At 45.6% G+C, this 18,454-nt stretch overlaps 1 protein-coding gene across 1 annotated transcript in view; it reads right to left on the reverse strand.

Annotated features, from left to right (window-relative positions):
* Positions 1–15,463, reverse strand: part of LOC311487731 (butyrophilin-like protein 2) — a gene marked incomplete at its 5' end in the record, with an annotated part of 195,517 nt that extends 180,054 nt beyond the window's left edge. The window contains one exon of the mRNA XM_084544093.1: positions 15,397–15,463. Coding sequence (XP_084400219.1) covers positions 15,397–15,463 — 67 coding nt within the window. The remainder of the gene's footprint in view (positions 1–15,396) is intronic.
* Between the last annotated feature and the right edge of the window lie 2,991 nt (positions 15,464–18,454).

The raw sequence follows: 18,454 nt of genomic DNA on the forward strand, positions 1-18,454 counted from the left end.
GGACAGACTCCACCCCCTCCTCCACCTCCACCTGACAGACTGAGAGGACAACAAATCCCATCATCAGCTGTAGAGACAGCAGCAGCAGCAGCAGCAGCAGCAGCAGCAGCAGCAGCAGCAGCAGCAGGTTTTCATGACTTTATTGAATGATTGTAGAGAAAGCTGAAGGACAGAAGCAGATGAGAGCAGAAGGAACAGGACAGAGATCTAGAAAGGTGTTGCAGATGATCAGAGTCTTGATGGTTGGTTGTTTGTGAGAGAGAGAAAGATTTGATTTTACAGAAATACTTCATTTCCATGAACACATGAGTCATCTTCCATAGAGATCATCATAGTAATAAATAAGACACACACAGATTGATCCAGTAAAAGTTCATCTTCCACAGTGTAAATAACGTTCTTATAACACCACTGTTGTTCAAACGTGTCCAAGTCTGCCATCATCTTCTAAAATCTGAACTCCAGCCAAAGTCTGGACCTGACATTACAAAGCCACACTGAAGTGTCCTCCTGGCCCACCCTGTCCTCCATTTAGTTCTTCCTGCTCACGTATATGGCTCATTCAGCCTCTCCTGACAGGAAGTTCAGTAGCTGCCACTTAATGTGCTTTGACTTTTCACTTTCTTTAAGGCTAAAAAGAGCCCAGGATCTAAAACACCTGATAAAACGGAGGTCAAACCCTTACATTTAGAAAGTTAGAATCAGTTAAAAACAGAGCAGCATCCAGTCCCAGGTTATTCACACGTCTGAGAATACAACTAGCCACTTCTCTCCACACCAGGTCTGACGGACCTGTCAGGAACCTTTGGATGAACTGAACCTTTGATACACAAATACACTAATATATATACACACCACTGTGATACAAAAAAAATATACTAATATATATAACAATAACCTGAAAGATTCAGATAATCGCTCGATACGCTCTCCGCTCAGCGACCTCACTCCTTCCACTCTGAGAGAGAGAGAGAGTAAAAGAAAGAGAGAGAAAGAAAGAAAGGATGAAAATAATAAAGACCGAATGAAAGAAAAGACAAAGAAAGAAAGAGGGAGAAGAAAACAAACCTCTGATATTGACCATCACTTGTTTCTTCATCAGGATGTCTCCCTCGTTGTTGTAGACGGTGCAGGTGTAGGTGTAGTTGTCTCCATCTGTGGGGTATATCAGGGTCAGACTGAGGTCTCCAGTTTTCAGCAGGTCTTCATTCATCTTCGTTCTGTTTCTGTAAAACTGGTTCTGGTCTTCAAGCTGGTCAGAGCCGTTCTGATACACATGGACCTTCCAGTAACTGTCCTTCCACTCGACTTTAGCGTCTTCAGGCAGGTGAGCTGTGGTTTTGCAGTTCAGCTGGACAGACTCCACCCCTGAATCCACCTCCACCTGGGGGACTGAGAGGACAACAAATCCCATCATCAGCTGTAGAGACAGCAGCAGCAGCTCTGAGCACATTGAAGAGAAATATTTGGAGTGAAACATGTTTGACTGGTTCCAGTCTGAAATATGTCCCATTCTCCATTGAACAGAGACAAGTTAAGAAGTGTAAACTACTGATGTATTAAATGTTAAATGTTCAACTATCTATTTATGAAGTGAATGAATGATTTCAGAACATTTCCCTGTGTCTTAATGAGGTTCATTCCTTTTCATTCTTATTTCCCAGCACCAGCAGCAGATTGTCTTTCTTGTCTTCTGGCTCATGTATGGTCGAGGGCCTTCTTACCCAAGAACAAACAGGAGCTCTCTAATTATTCATTAATGACACAAAAGTTCTTCAGTTGTGTTTACGATCACGTTACCGGTATCGACTGGTACGCTGGTAAACAGTTTATAGATTCACTGTAAAGTGTAATAAACACAAAGACAGACTTCACTTCTGTGTTCGTTCACCTGGTTCAGCAGAATTTATTGACATGTGAGCCTTTAACACCAAACATTATAAATGTATCTGGTTCCAAACATCATATTCTGTGCCATCTACTACTCTGGTGGAACACGGCAACACCCCAGACTTCAACTACATGCAACATGGTCACTTTCCTCACAAACATCTTTTTGTTTTCTCTTTATCAACAGTGCATAACGTCATATTTACGCTCATTCATCAAGTTATTTTGACGTGGATTATTCACCTTATTTACCTGTAAGGTGAATAAAACAAAAAGACAGACTTCACTTCTGTGTTCGTTCACCTTGTTCAGCAGAATGAGGGAAAACGAAACGCAGCGGTGAAGTCGCCAAGCAACTGCTGCAAGATGTTGTAACCAAGCATTCAGCCACATAAGTGATGATGATTGGCTAAGGTAGGGTAAGATTTCATGGTAAGCCAATCAGGAGCAGGGCAGTGTTCAGGTGGGCGTGTCTAAGCTCGTTAGGGTCCGGTTGTCATGGCTACCAGGGCCAGATGCTGCTGAAGTCTCCTTCTGCCTCTCACCTCTGCCTGAGTCAGAGGGAGGTCCAAAAAAACTGGACCCTAGGATTAGGGGTCCCAACTAATGCTCATAAATCAAAAACTACAAGTCCTATCGGGAAAACCAACACATAGTCAGCGTCAGCCGCTTGTCCTCTACGATTTAGTGTATTTCCAAGCACGTACTGTGAAAATTGTGGCCTCAGTTGATTGAGAAAGACGAGGAGGGAAAGGTATTTTCTACAAAAAAATCGCTCTCACTTTTCACATACACACACACGGGGAAAAATTTGAAAAGTGGTCGGCGCACTCCTCGCTCAGTGGAGCCTACAGTCCAAACCATAGGACCTACAGAAATCAGACCCACACCATCTGAAAGCCAACAAAAATATCTACGTTTTACATATTTTTTATCTCTGTACCTCAAAAACTGTGGCCACCCCATAAGATTGAAGCCTTTTTTTCAGAATTTCAAAGAATCTCTGAAGTTATAGTGAGAGTGCAGCCATAGGGATCCATTATAAACCAGGGCCCGTATTCCTAAAGATTCTTAGCACTAAGTGCTGCTCCTTGTGGCCAAATTCTAAGAAAATTCTTAGAATCGTGACGTTTCCCTCTCAAAGTTAGGAGTAGCTCCTAGTAAAGATAAAAGCTATTCCTAAAGAATCTTAGCTCTTAAGAGTGCTCCTAAGGTGAGATCTGCTAAGAGCAGGGAGGAGGACTTTTAGGAGCCTTAGGAATTTCTTAAGCAGAGTAGAAAATGGCTGAAAGAAGAGACAGGAGAGATATTCTCCTAACACTGAATGACAATCAAGCTTGTTACAATACAGTGGTCCCTCGTCTATCGCGGGAGTTACGTTCTAAAAATAACCCGCGATAGGCGAAATCTGCGAAGTAGTCAGCTTTATTTTTTACAGTGATTATAAATGTTTTACAGTTGCAAAACCCCTCACTACACACTTTATACACTTTTCTCAATAACTTGCAAACATACCGCACTTCAGTCACACTGCAAGCGATCAAAGATACTGTATATGTAAATGTGTCAAGCTGAACGCATTCTGTACTGTATAAGAGACACCGTACGGAGAAGATTGATTGACAATGGTCTACAGTCCCTTAGCCAATCAGGACGCAGAAGACGACACGCAGCCTCTCCCTTAGCCAATCAGGACGCAGAACACAATGCGCTGCAAAAAAAAAAAAAAAAAAAGCATGCAAAATTGCACTAAACAAATCCGCGAGGCCGCGAAAGGTGAACCGCGTTATAGCGAGGGACTACTGTATCACCGGAAATGAAAGTCATCACAACACTGAGGTATTTAGCAACAGGATAAATGCAACAATGCAACAATGCAGCAGTGATGACTTGGAGCCAAATCTACGTCTTAAACACTTTTATTCTCATTGACCAGTTGATCCAGAACAAACACTGTTCCTCTTCAGTTGGGTTTCCTACTTCATTTCTTCTCCATTGCTGTTCGGTTTTTGGAAGATTTGAACACCAACCAACACTGCTTCTTCTAGGCCGGTTAGCAATCACAGAAACTGATGAAAGCTGAGCCACTTTACTCTTGTTAATACCAAATAGGTGAAGTGCAAAATGTTACCAGCATGGTAAATGAATGAAAGCAAATAAATAGAACTATCATCATGTGAATACTGTGGTAGTGGCCTGAGTTTAATCACACATTTTATAGGATACTTTTTAAAGTATAGCTACTATTTATTTATTTTTATGTAAAGTATTATTTATAATTATACAGTCTTCATAGAGATTAGATTCTGTTATTAAGTCTATTAATTTGACGTCCATTCTAGGCCGATTATCACCAAAAGTGTATTTTTATCTAGCTTTTAGGATCAACCAATCACACCTCTTGAAATGATGACTCATACCTAGCAACGGGGTCAACCACACCTCCTCACTAAGATAAGAGTTTCTGTCCATTCCTTGATCAGAGTTCTCTAAGAATTTTCTGGAATCACTCCTAAGCTAAGACTCCTTGCTAGGAATGTTTAGAGTAAGATAGGAGCTCTGAGAGGATTCTTAGAATCTTTAGGAATACGGGCCCAGAAGTTTTTCAGATTTTTCCAAAATTTCATCAAAACATAAATTGTGACCCTGACCAAACCGTAAAAGGTATCGAAACACCGTTTTCAGGAAAAATAAAGCTACACTTCCCGTGCCTCGTACAAACTTCAAAGCATTTTTCTACTCAGAAGCACGGCTGAGTAATCGCTCAGCAAAATGAAGGAGGTCATTTTTGAATGTTGGTGATTTTTTCAGTCTTCTCCATTCATTTCAATGGGACTAAACGTCCGTATTTTTCCCGATTATTCCCACACCGTTGGAAGAATCACTTAGAAAAGTCATGTTTTAGGAACCGGTACCACACACGAGGTCTTCTAAATCTGTGGTAGCACTCTCAGCTCAAGGCTCAGGTTGAAAACATGCTCCATAACTCCACACAGTTCATCTGCACAGGACTTAAGGAGCCTGGAGCTGATACCATCCGGTCCAGATGCTTTCCTTGGTTTTATCTTCCTCAGCTCTTTTCTCTCCTGGGGCCTCATGTATGAAGGGTGCGTGCAGACAAAAAAAACATTCCATATGTACTCGCTCACAGAAAAGTGACACATGCTGAAGTGTCTTTGAGCAAGACACTGAACCCCCAGTTGCTCCCAGCGGTGTGTGAATGTGTGAGTGAATGAGTAGATGTGTCTGTGACTGTAAAGCGCTCTGAGTACCAATAGGTAGAAAAGCTCTATATAAAAGCAAGGCCATTTACCTTTTACCATCAAGAGTGAAATGACCGTGAACTTGTACGTTCCTTCACCAACGTCATGTCTGGCGTACGCTGGCTTCTACAGCTGTTGATCCTCTGGAGACACTTAGAGGTGATGCTGGGAAACTGTCATCAATGTGAAAACGTGTGTCAACATTAAAGAGCCGGTTCTCTGAATGTAATCAGAGCTATGGACTGGACACACACTGATATAAAAGAACCATCACATGATGAAACATGTTCATTCATCAATGTTCAGATCATAACCAACATGGTGGCGTGTGAAGGACAGCTGTCAAAGAGGACATGTTTGTCTCCACTCCAGTGGAGGACAGCTGTCAAAGAGGACATGTCTGTCTCCACTCCAGTGAGTAGCGTCTCCAGTTCTCTTTCTGTGAAGTTCTTCTTTTTCCCGTCTTACTCATTCTTATGTTTTCATTATCTGATCGTACAGAGAGGGGAATCTCAGGTGGAGGGTCAATTTAAATATAATTTCCATATTTAAAAGAGGTTCTACTCTGAGCTCCTCCCGTATGTCCGAGCTCCTTACCCTATCTCTAAGGCTGAGCCCGGCCACCCTACGAAGGAAACTCATTTCGGCCGCCTGTATTCGCGATCTTGTTCTTTCGGTCATTACCCAAAGTTCATGACCATAGGTGAGGATTGGAACGTAGATCGACCGGTAAATTGAGAGCTTCGCCTTTCGGCTTAGCTCTCTCTTCACCACGACTGACCGGTTAAGCATCCGCATCACTGCAGATGCCGCTCCGATCCGCCTGTCGATCTCTCGCTCCCTTTTACCCTCACTCGTGAACAAGACCCCGAGATACTTAAACTCCTCCACTTGAGGCGGGACCTCCTCCCCGACCCGGAGTGGGCAATCCACCCTTTTCCGACTGAGGACCATGGCCTCAGACTTGGAGGTGCTGATCTTCATCCCAGCCGCTTCACACTCGGCTGCGAACTGACCCAGCAGGAGCTGGAGGTCGTTGTTCGATGAAGCTAAGAGGACCACATCATCTGCATCTGCGAAAAGCAGGGACGAGATCCTCCGATCACCGAACACGACACCCTCCCCCACCCGGCTGCGCCTAGAAATTCTGTCCATAAAAATTATGAACAGAACCGGTGACAAAGGGCAGCCCTGGCGGAGTCCAACCCTCACTGGGAACAGGTCCGACTTACTACCGGCTACACGGACCAAACTCGCACTCCTTTGGTACAGGGACTGAATGGCCCTTAGTAAGGAGCCATCCACCCCAAACTCCCGGAGCACCCCCCACAGGATGCCTCTGGGGACACGGTCGTAAGCCTTCTCCAGATCCACAAAACACATGTGGACTGGTTGGGCAAACTCCCATTTCCCCTCCAGCACCCTGGTGAGGGTAAAGAGCTGGTCCATGGTTCCACGTCCGGGACGAAAACCGCATTGTTCCTCCTCGATCTGAGGTTCAACGATCGACCGGACCCTCTTTTCCAGCACCCTGGCATAGACCTTGCCAGGGAGGCTGAGGAGTGTGATCCCCCTATAGTTGGAACACACCCTCTGGTCCCCCTTTTTAAAAATGGGGACCACCACCCCGGTCTGCCACTCCAGAGGTACTGCCCCCGATGTCCACGCAATGTTGCAGAGGTGTGTCAACCAAGACAGCCTTGAGATACCCAGGGCGGATCTCATCCGCTCCCGGGGCTCCGCCACCGCGGAGTTGTTTCACTACCTCGGCGACTTCTGCCCCAGAGATTGGATGGTCCAACCCCAGGCCCTCCGGCTCTGTTTCCTCTATGGAATACGTGTTGGTGGGATTGAGGAGCTCCTCAAAGTATTCCTTCCACCGCCCGACGATATCCTCAGTTGATGTCAGCAGCTCACCACCCCCACTGAGAACAGTGTGAGCGTGTTGCTGCCTACCACCCCTGAGGCGCCGGACGGTTTGCCAGAATCTCTTCGGAGCCGATCGATAGTCTTCTTCCATAGCCTCACCGAACTCCTCCCATGCCCGAGTTTTTGCCTCAGCGACTGCCCTCGCCGCAGACCACCTGGCCATCCGGTACCGGTTAGCTGCTTCAGGAGACCCACAGACCAGCCATGCCCTGTAGGCCTCCTTCTTCAGCCTGATGGCTCCCCTCACCTCCGGTGTCCACCAGCAGGTTCGGGGGTTACCGCCGCGACCAGCACTAGCGACCTTGCGGCTGCAACTTGCAACAGCCGCCTCCACAATGGCGGAGCGGAACATGGCCCATTCGGACTCAATGTCCCCCACCACCCCCGGGATGCGGTTGAAGCTCTGCCGGAGGTGGGAGTTGAAGACCATCTTGACAGGTTCCTCCACCAGGTGTTCCCAGCAGACACTCACTACTCGTTTGGGCTTACCAGGTCTGCGTGGCGTCTTCCCCTGTCATCTGATCCAACTCACCACCAGGTGGTCAGTTGACAGCTCTGCTCCTCTCTTTACCCGAGTGTCCAGAACATACGGTCGCAGGTCAGATGATACGACTACAAAGTCAATCATCGACCTACGACCTAGGCCGTCATGGTGCCAAGAGCACCGATGAACAACCTTATGTTCGAACATGGTGTTAGTTATGGACAAACTGCGACTCTTACAGAAGTCCAATAACTGAACACCGCTCGGGTTCAGATCAGGCAGGCCGTTCCTCCCAATCACGCCCCTCCAGGTCACGCTGTCGTTGCCCACATGAGCGTTGAAGTCTCCCAGCACGACAATGGAGTCCCCAGTCGGGGCGCCATCCAGCGTCCGTCCTAGGGACTCCAAAAAGGGCGGGTACTCTGAACTGCTGTTTGGCGCATATGCGCAGACAACAGTCAGGACCCGTTCCCCGACCTGAAGGCGCAGGGAAGCAACCCTTTCGTCCACCCGGGAGAACCCCAACGTACAGGCCGATAGTCCAGGGGCAAGCAAAAAGCCCACCCCGGCCTTCCGCCTCTCACCCAGAGCAACTCCAGCAAAGAAGAGAGTCCAACCCCTCTAAAGGACTTGGGTTCCAGAGCCGACGCTATGTGTCGAGGTGAGGCCGACTATATCTAGTCGATAGCGCTCAACCTCTTCCACAAGCTCCGGTTCCTTCCCCGCCAGAGAGGTGACGTTCCATGTTCCAAAAGCCAGCTTCCATAACCGAGGATCAGACCGCCAAGGCCCCCGCCTTGGTCTGCTGCCCGATCCACAATGCACCGGACCCTTCATATTCCTCCTGCGGGTGGTGGGCCTACAGGGAGGCGACCCCATGTCTCCCGTTCGGGCTGGGCCCGGCCGGACCCCATGGGCGAAAGCCCGGCCACCAGGCGCTCGCCCAAGAGCCCCAGCCCCAGGCCGGGCTCCAGGGTGGGGCCCCAGTAACCCTCCGGGCCGGGTACACGGTCTCCCCTGCTCCTCCACGTCGAGAGGAGTCAGTTGAGGTGGCTAGGGCATCTGGTAAGGACGCCTCCCAGGAGAGGTGTTTCGGGCATGTCCCACCGATAGGAGACCTCGAGGCCGACCCAGGACACGATGGAGGGATTATATCTCTCGTCTGGCTTGGGAACGCCTGGGGGTTCCTCCGGAGGAGCTGGCTGAAGTGGCTGGGGAGAGGGCTGTCTGGGCTTCCCTGCTGAAGCTGTTGCCCCCGCGACCCGGACCCGGATAAGCGGAAGACGACGAGTACGAGTACGAGTATTTAAAAGAGGCGTAGACAGAGAGGGGTCAGGTACGCTAGACTGGGATGTACAAACCCTCTGATGTTGTTCCTCTGCAGCTGCTCCTCCATCTTCCTCCTGTAGCTGGCCTTTCCCTCCCTCATCTTCCTTCTCAGCTCCTTCTGTACAGTCCTCAGCTCCTCCTTATTCTCCTCCTTATACACAGCTTTAACAGAGCAGTGTGTAGGTTTACACCACCTCTGGTTCATGAACACAGCCAGGCCTCCTCCTTTCTCCTTACCACTGTCAGCTGTTCTGTCCACCCTCAGAAGGTGAAAGTTGTCCATCATAACAGTGGCGTCCAGGATGCTCGGTGTAAGCCAGGTCTCCATCAACAGAAGGACTCTGGGGGGATCTCATGTCTGTCCTGAGGGAACACTACAGGGCTACACAGCACCATCAGCTGTTCCCTCCTGTAAACAAAGGGCCGCTTGGTGCACTGTTACACCGGCCGGTCTGGATGTTGTTATAAATATGTAGACTACAGCGATGGTGAGACTCCCAGTAAAAACTATCAAAGTGTGGTGCTGTCTTAAAAGTATCTACAAAGTAATCTCCACTAAAAGTGAAATAAACTGGAAAGAAAGAGAGATCAAGTAGGAGCTGTTACAAGCAGCTGTCGGCTTCGACCGGCGCCAGAAGCGTCTAGGAACTTAATGTTAAGGTTGATATATTACTAGTATTAGGAGCAGAGTGTCATTTTAAATGCTATCTATGGAGGACTAGAAGGGATTTACTGACATCTGTTTTACAAGATGACTTCTTTCCAGATATGAGGACTACAAGATGAACAAAAGCATCACCAATGAACCACAACAGCCTTCAATCTCATCACCTCACTGTCCACAAATGACTGACAAACTTTAGGAAATGCAACGGAGAATAAGGCCCTGAAATAGCAGAAGATACACCAAGCTGTTGATGGATACGCTGATGATGATGATGGTATGTTTCAATATGAGATGAGACGAGGACAAGACAGGACAGAAATGAAGTATTGTGGAACTCATTCTAGGACTCATGAGCTCAGAGCTCAGGTCCTGATTGAAGACGTCAGGAGCTTCTGATTAGAGCTGGATTGTGTCTCCGTTTGTTCCTGATGTCTTCCTGACTCGTTCCTTGGTAACTAGTAACTAGTCAAAGCGTCCTGAGTTTCTGACTTCTGGAACTAAACCTGGAAGTTTCTCTCTGTAGCAGCTGTTTGAACTCTGAACTCTTTCAGCAGCTGGAATACGTCTCCTCCACAGGACACATGTTACCATCAGCATTATGGGTAGTGTAGTAGTAGAGACTCACCTGACTTGAAGTAGTGTCGACAATGAAACGAAAGACCCCCAACGACACCAAGAACAACCAGGAGAAATAGGAGAACTATGAGAACTGTAGGCCAGACTGGAGGTGGTTCTGTGGAGAAACATAAAGAACAAAATGACCTCTGACCTCTGACCTGTATCTACAGCTCTGACCTCTGACCTCTGACCTGTATCTACAGTACTGACCTCTGACCTCTGACCTGTATCTACAGCTCTGACCTCTGACCTGTATCTTCAGCTCTGACCTCTGACCTGTATCTACAGTACTGACCTCTGACCTCTGACCTGTATCTACAGCTCTGACCTCTGAGCTCTGACCTGTATCTACAGCTCTGACCTCTGACCTGTATCTACAGTACTGACCTCTGACCTGTATCTACAGCTCTGACCTCTGACCTCTGACCTGTATCTACAGTACTGACCTCTGACCTCTGACCTGTATCTACAGCTCTGACCTCTGACCTGTATCTACAGCTCTGACCTCTGACCTGTATCGACAGTACTGACCTCTGACCTCTGACCTGTATCTACAGCTCTGACCTCTGACCTCTGACCTGTATCTACAGTACTGACCTCTGACCTGTATATACAGTACTGACCTCTGACCTCTGACCTGTGTCTACAGTCCTTACAGTACCTCTGAGGTGGTGCAGCACTACTTTCTCTCTCAGGATCTTCTCTCTGTAGACGGCCAGCTAACAGCCAGCTAACAATCAGCTAACAATCCGCTAACAGCTAGCTAACAACCAGCTAACAATCCGCTAACAGCCAGCTAACAATCCGCCAACAACCAGCTAACAGCCAGCTAACAATCCGCTAACAGCCAGCTAACAAGCCGCCAACAACCAGCCAACAGCCAGCTAACAATCCGCTAACAGCCAGCTAACAATTCACCAACAACCAGCTAACAGCCAGCTAACAATACGCTAACAGCCAGCTAACTGACCTTCACGAGGAACACTGCCCCCTACAGGAAATACAATAATGGTGTCTAAATGACATATACAGGATTAGTGACCTGATTTTTTAAGCTGGTTACATATAAAACTAGATTTTTTCATTTATTTTGAACAGACACCAATAGACTGAAAAAACTAAAAACCACCTCCTGTTCTAAAAGTAAAATAAATAAATAACTAAATAAAAAGAAAAGAAAAAGCACAATTTCTTCGTGGGCAGACAGTCTTTGTTCGGTCCACCACTCGCTGCCATTACCGTTATGTTGCACCAGGAACCAAAGTGTTCCCACACTGGTGATTTAAATGAAGCTCCACACGTCTCTTAGTCCATCTATGCTCCACACTCTCAGTGACTTTTCTTCTTCGTCTGTTTTTCTTCTTCTGTAGGCTAATGACGTTAGCTTTAGGCTCATTAGCGCCACCTGGATTGAAGTGAGGACTCGACTTTTTCTTTAATTTAATAAACTACTCACTCAGACGTATTCGCCGTATGACTGCGTGCACCGAACCGTGATGACCGCGGGACGAATACAAATACCGTTACACCCCCCTCTCTACTTTTAAGGTCAGGCTTAAGACTTTACTTTTTATAGTTAGAGCTGGACTGAACCGTCCCTTAGTTATGCTGCTATAGGCCTAGGCTGCTGGGGGACCATGCACCAAACACATGTCCTCTACTCTCTTCTCTCACATACCAAGCTCCTATGCTCTACTTTCTTTTCTCTGGCACCAAGCTCTTATTCTCTAATTTCTTACGTTGAGAAGAGTATTACAAACTTTCAAACCTTCCAAGTTTACCTGAAACAGACTTTTAAAGAATGTGTGATTCATTTGAATTTAACTATGAAATAAAATATTTGAATCTATTGACAGCCCTAATTAGAAGCATCTCATCACATTAGCAGAAACACAACACATCATCTTTACAGGAATGTCTCCCCAGACTGTTCCTAATAATATGAAAACACTGCTGCTTTCAAACTTCATTCCTGGATCACATAAAAACCTGAGTTAGATTTTCATCCTTTCATCGTTGCTAAATGTCTGTGAGAAACTCTTCCTTACACTTTTCTCTAACACTCTTAGAAGGACCCATCACCTTCCTTCAGGTTTTCCAGTCTTTGACAGAGTTAATACTGGTTCTGTCATATCTTGTAGCATGAATGAATGAATGAATGAATGAATGAATGAATGAATGAGGTGCTGCTCTTGTCTCCACTGCTGTTTGTCAAATGTTCTGCTACAGAAAGTGAAACCTCACAAAGGTTCAGTTGAGTCTTTTTCTTCCTCCTCATATTTAAACAGTGAACACATGTTGAGGTTTGTTTCTGACCTTTGACCTGTAGATGTACGTCTGTCACTCTCTCTTCTCGTCTTCCATTACTGATGGAGCAGGTGTAGCTGCCGCTGTCAGAGAGGTGGGGTTTTGTCAGAGTGAGGCTGAAGTTTCCAGTGTCTAGAGCATCAGGCGTCATCGATGTCCTCCTCCTGTAAACCTGGTTCTGACCTTCAACTTCATCTGTTTCTCCTCGTTTGTGGACAGATTTGGGACTGAGATCGTTCCTGGTCCAAATCACTGTGGGGTCCTCAGGTAAATAATTCAAGTAGTGGCAGGGTAGCAGGACAGACTCCGCCCCCTCATTCACCTGCACCACACCTGCCAGGGCATGCTGGGAAACTGAGAGGACACACAAAGAGAAACACAAATCAGCTGCATGCTGTGGGTTTGACTTGACACATGACTGACTGTAGGTCACATTATCTGCAGGGACCAGAGAAACCAGTTGAACTATCAGTCAGTCAATGAAAAACTACATTTCATTCACAGACTGAAGTCAAAGAACAGATCATTGAATGTGTTTTGACAGTTTTCATAGATTTGTCTGAAAAACTTCCTCTCTTGCTCAAAGTAATGAGTAATGACATTTGTAAGATTGTGTTGATCAGGTCTGTCCTCTACTCCAGTCCTGGAACAGTTTAGAGTTCAGTCAAGCAGAAGATGATTTTTAGCTCTAACTGATGAATGAACTCATGGTGCACCATCTCTCAGGACTGATCTCTGCACTACACTCCATCAGTAAAAGGCCTCCTCTGGTCCTGATACTAACACAGAGACACATCTCTTCTTTAACAGCACCAATCTAAACCACAAACTGTCTCAACGTCCAAACTAGAACTCCAACCGTGTTATTCATGTCAAGTATTCAGAGATGGCTTCTTGCTTTCACAGATTTACAAGTCTGGAACACTAGGAAGCTAACATGCAGCAAACACAGAGAGAACATCTACTGATTGGAGCAAGATGTTACTGAGAAACATCCTTCATGTTCATGGTCTGCTTGTCCATAAGGTCCAGGGGGGCTGGGTCCAAAGTCAATGCTCTGTTCTCTTGTCTTCTTTCTAGCATTTCTAGCACTCAGCTTAGGAAACATGGCCTCATTCTACAGATGTTTGTCTTTCTGTCCACTCCAGGACACCGTAGCTCACTGTCTTTGTGTTTGATAGTTAACCTCTGACCTGGTTCCAGTTCACAATGTCAGGAACAGAAGACTGGACCGACTGTTCTCTGATCATCTGATACATCCAGACATGTGATAGTCAACGTTCTGTCCTCTGTGCTGCTCAGAAAGCTTTGGATCATTTGTGTTGATTCCAGTAAGAACCCATTTGAAGACTGACCTGTTGTTAATGTGTGAATGTTCAGACTTTTGTCTAGAGACAGAAATAAACAGGACGGAGGCTGTGAAGTCCAGACCAGGACATTCAGTTTGTTCCAGTCACTGAAAACCTGTCCCACATTCACCACTGGAAACATCAGGATAGATAGGGTGAATGAAAACAGCTGCTGTTTAATAAGGTTAACATTTCTTAACCTTTAATATGTCTCTGTTGCTTGTTCTCAGTAATGTGGCATCTGGATGAGGACACTAGTCGTCAACATCCCCCCATGAAGAAGTCACTAGCTGACAGTTTGACTTTCAAACACATTGACATTTGTAAATGTTTGTGTCCAACAGTGAAGTCCTGACCTGCAGCCAGATCATCAAGCAGTCGTTAGCTCTGAGCTCACCTTCAATCTGTTTGATTCTTTCTTTCTTGATGTGATTTTACATTTACAGCAGTGATTAGAAACAGTCCACGTGAACAGAACATCAGACTCTGCTTCTGGACGTGTCCCTCACAGACAAACTAAGAACTAATCAAAGTTGAAACAGGTCATCACTGACTTTCTTTAAAGAGACAGACGTGAGAGAAATTATGTCAGACTGAAGTGAGAATCAGATCCAGGAAGAAGATATCTTACCGTCAACGAGGATCACAAACACCACCAACGTCTTCATCTTCCTGTCAAACTAAGGCTACAGCAGCTGATCATCTACTGACTCTCTGACAACACTTCTCTGCAGCCACGTTTGTGAAGACAGTGTCAGCTTTCCTCTGACAGGTGAAGAGAGGGAGGGGCCAGGTGTGTCTCTCTCTACATTCAGCTTCACTCTGATAAAGACGTTCAGTTTCCTCATACTTTCACACCTGTTGATAGAAAAGTTAACATGTTCTCTGATTCTCCAACATATATGACAATATTCACTTAACCACAGAGACGTCTACACCCACTTATGAGTCACGTGCACAGGAGTATAAATATAGATGTCACTGACAGATAGACAGAGCTCACTGTGTTATAGGCTAGGCTAATGTCATTGTGTCCTCTCCTTGCTGCAAGGAAAAGATCCTTAAGGCAACCTCGTCTGGAGTCTGTCTCGTCTCTTCTCTCTAGTGTTGGTAATCTTGAAGATTCATCTGACACCTGTTCATCCAGTTTGTGTCAGGTGCAGCAGTCTGACTCTGAAAGTAAACTAAACTAAATCTAAGGGTTTATTTTCACTGTCTCCTAAAAGAAGTAAGTAAAAGAGTAAAAGAAGTTTCAGACTTGGTCATGACTTGGAATGAAGTTGTCTAAAACTATGTAACACAGAATGATGGGATCATTTTACACATTATGTTTTCTAAGCAGTTAGAACAGACGGTGAGCAGTAAACAGGAAGACAAGACGAAGGATCAACTAAAGAGCATTAGAGGAAATAACAGAGAGGAAGCTGATGTAGTAAAATGATGACTACTAATGTTGGAGCTGCTGTAGAACATGTGGTTGATCAGATCTTCTAGATCCAGTCAGACTCTACGTTGTCTCCTGAACATGTCAGAGCTAAAGACGCTTTGGTTTCAACTCACCAGCAGAGACAGACAGGACGACGCTCAGTAAAGTCATGCAGAGAGACGCTGATGTTCCAGCAGCCATCTTGTCTTCTTCTTCCTCCTCTGTTTACCTGACTTCAATCTATCAACCTGACTAGATCACATTCAGTGGAAGGTTGAAATAAAACTGAAATAAAACTGAAATAAACCTGAAATAAAACTGAAAGTCTCTGACGCTGACGACTCGTCTGTTTTTCAGCCGCTAGCGCTCAATCAACCAGGAAGTTGGAGCAACAGATCGCGATGGGCGATAATCAAACCATAAAGAAATGAGTCACTACAAACAGAAAGTAAGGAGACACTCCGAGTGTATATTTGACATTAGTATATTAATGATTAAACTCCAACACTGTATGAAGGAGGAAACATGTTCCAGGTTTCTGTCATGACGTTTCTAGCAGAAATCAAACATCTGCTGTTCTCTCTCTCCTTGTTTCTTCCTCTGCTGTTTCATTTGTTATCTTTTCTTTTCTTTTTGGACCAGGCTTTCTGTTTGTTTTGGTCTTATCGATCCAGCTTTATTAAGTTTATTTAAAGTATATTGTTTAATGATCATTTGGGTTGTGGCTTTTAGTTGTTTAACCTTTTAGTTTCTTAGTGTTTCAGGGAGTTGTTGTTCCTTTGTTGATTGTCAGTGCAGCCTGGGTGTGGTCAGGTGGGAGGCTAGGCACCGTGGTGAGGACCTCACTCCTGTTGCATGCAAGTAGACACTGGGTGACTTTTAATGGGATTATTTTAGTGTTGTAGCCCAGGCCACTGGGAAGGAGAAGGTAACTGGTAGTCTGCCTCCCACTGAGGCCCCAGCCCACTGATGGTAGCTACTGGTTGGAGTTATTAGACTTTTAGTTTGATTGTAGTCAGCCTTTTACATTAATATGAATCTAATCATTGTAGTCATACTGACCTTGTCTTATCTTTTCTCCACTTCTCTCTTCAGGTTTATTTGTTCAATAACAACTTCTTAGCTTTATCTACTGTCTCTGCCTCCTCACTCATCAACCTGTCTCCTTATTCTTTGCATCACATTAGTTTAGTTTTCTGCTCTTTAGATCCTGAGCTTCAAGTCCCCAGGTGTCGTTGATGGTCTCTCTTTTTATTGAATGTTGGAAAACTCCTCTTCCTCTTCCTCTCCTCTCCTCTTCCTCTTCCTCTTCCTCTCCTCTCCTCTCCTCTCCTCTGTTACGCCCTGGGTGTGTCCTCTGAGGGCTCAACAGCAGACATGATCAACAGGCTTCAGGAACTCTTAGACTTTAAGGACGTATACCCAAAGCTTTTCATCAAGCTACACAAAGCTGCTGCTCAGTTAAACCTTGCTTCATCAATGTCTTCTTTTCTTCTTTCCTTCCAATAACATTATTGATTATTGTCTTTCTCCAGGTGGTGTCCTTCATTCTTCCTGTCCACATGCTGTTGTATATCATCTCAACTTTCTCTTTTGGACGGACGGAGTCAGCAAGAGACCACACAGACGGGCTGCTAGAAGTTTCAAGCTCTTTCCCACCTGTTACATTTCTGATGTAGCTGGACAGGTTGATCGTCGCACTAACAACTAACACAAAACACTTGTTGTTCCAACCACATGATGGAAGACTGTGTCCCCAACCACTGATCATATCAGACTGGCAGCCAAGAAGGAACTCCAGGTTGATGTGCAGTGGCTTAAGAACCTGAGGTCCCTGTTCCCACTGCTGCCAGAAAGAGACAGAATAGCAGCGAGACATCCAGTCACAGGGACATGTGAAAGATTCTCCCTGTATGATGGGTCCATCAGAAGAACCAGAGACGTCCAGGACAAAAGTTGTCCTCCCCTACCAACTGAAGTGAACTCTTCAGCTGCAGAGCAGTCCAATGGTCAGCTTGTGTCTGGGAGGTATTCATTGTGCCAGATGAAGGAGGCAGACTTCAGACAGACTGGAAGGTGCTGATTGATCCATAATGAGAAGATTAACAGGAGCTGGCCTTGTGCAACACACAGTTGTGTACTGGCCTGCATGGGATGCTGGGACTCCAGTCTGCTGCTAAGTCTGGTCAGTATGTGATGTTACTAACTGATGATGGTATAAAAGTAGACAGGGTGATCAAATGTTAAGAATGTACCAGCGTCTATAATCCTGGTGGAAACAGGTGGAAACATAAATGTTGTTGTGTTTTAAAGGGGAAGGTCTTCAGTCTGGAAGCATTGTACAATCCTCATATGGTCACAGGTTTTCATTTCCTCCTTCTCTATATGATTCTTAACGTCTGATCAAGGTTTACTAAAATATTAATGCTCTGTTTTCTGTTGTAGTGTGCTTCTGTGGCTCACTATGACTGCTACATGCTGTGCTACCGTGAATGGTGAAACAGTGACGCTGTCAGTGACCACGTTGTGAAGCACATCCCTGCAGGTCCTTGGTGTCATTTTATTTTTTGTTTGCATGGTAGAAGAACAAGAGACATGTGGTCTTAACATGGAATGTGTTGTCCCACCTGATGTTACTGTTGTGCTACAGGTCCCAGACAAGATCTTCCTCCCAAGAATAGTGGGTCATTCAGCTCCAGAGACGGGGAAGCGCTTCATTGATTGGCTGAGCCACCAGAACTTTAAAGGTTTGATTTTAATTGAGCTGGACAGGTAAATGTGTCAGTGTGACATTGTTGGTGAAGTGGTTTTGTTCAGCAGCCTACATTGATGTCAGCTGAGCTAACACTTTGTGTTCTGGTATGTAGTGATGACAGATTTAGTTTCTTGGAGGTGTTTGACTTCAAAGTCAAAGAAATGAGGATCTACGACTCACTTATGCTTCACACAAGTACTGAAGACAATGACATGGACATCCTCAGGTAAAAGGAGAGCAGCATTTCATACAACATTTCTCATTTCTTAGTAAGGTCATGTGACAGCATGGTGATATTAAAGTACTGCCACCTTCTTCCTTTGTAGAAATGTCTTCAGATCATCTGGTGGCCTCCAAGGTTGGAGTGTCAGGTATCCTGGGAGTGGAAGCAGCAGGACTCAGTGTGTTCTGGGAGCTGCTTCTCTTTCTGTTCAGTG

Source organism: Chelon labrosus, assembly GCF_963514085.1.
Source record: "Chelon labrosus genome assembly, chromosome: 1".
Classification (NCBI taxonomy): Eukaryota; Metazoa; Chordata; class Actinopteri; order Mugiliformes; family Mugilidae; genus Chelon; species Chelon labrosus.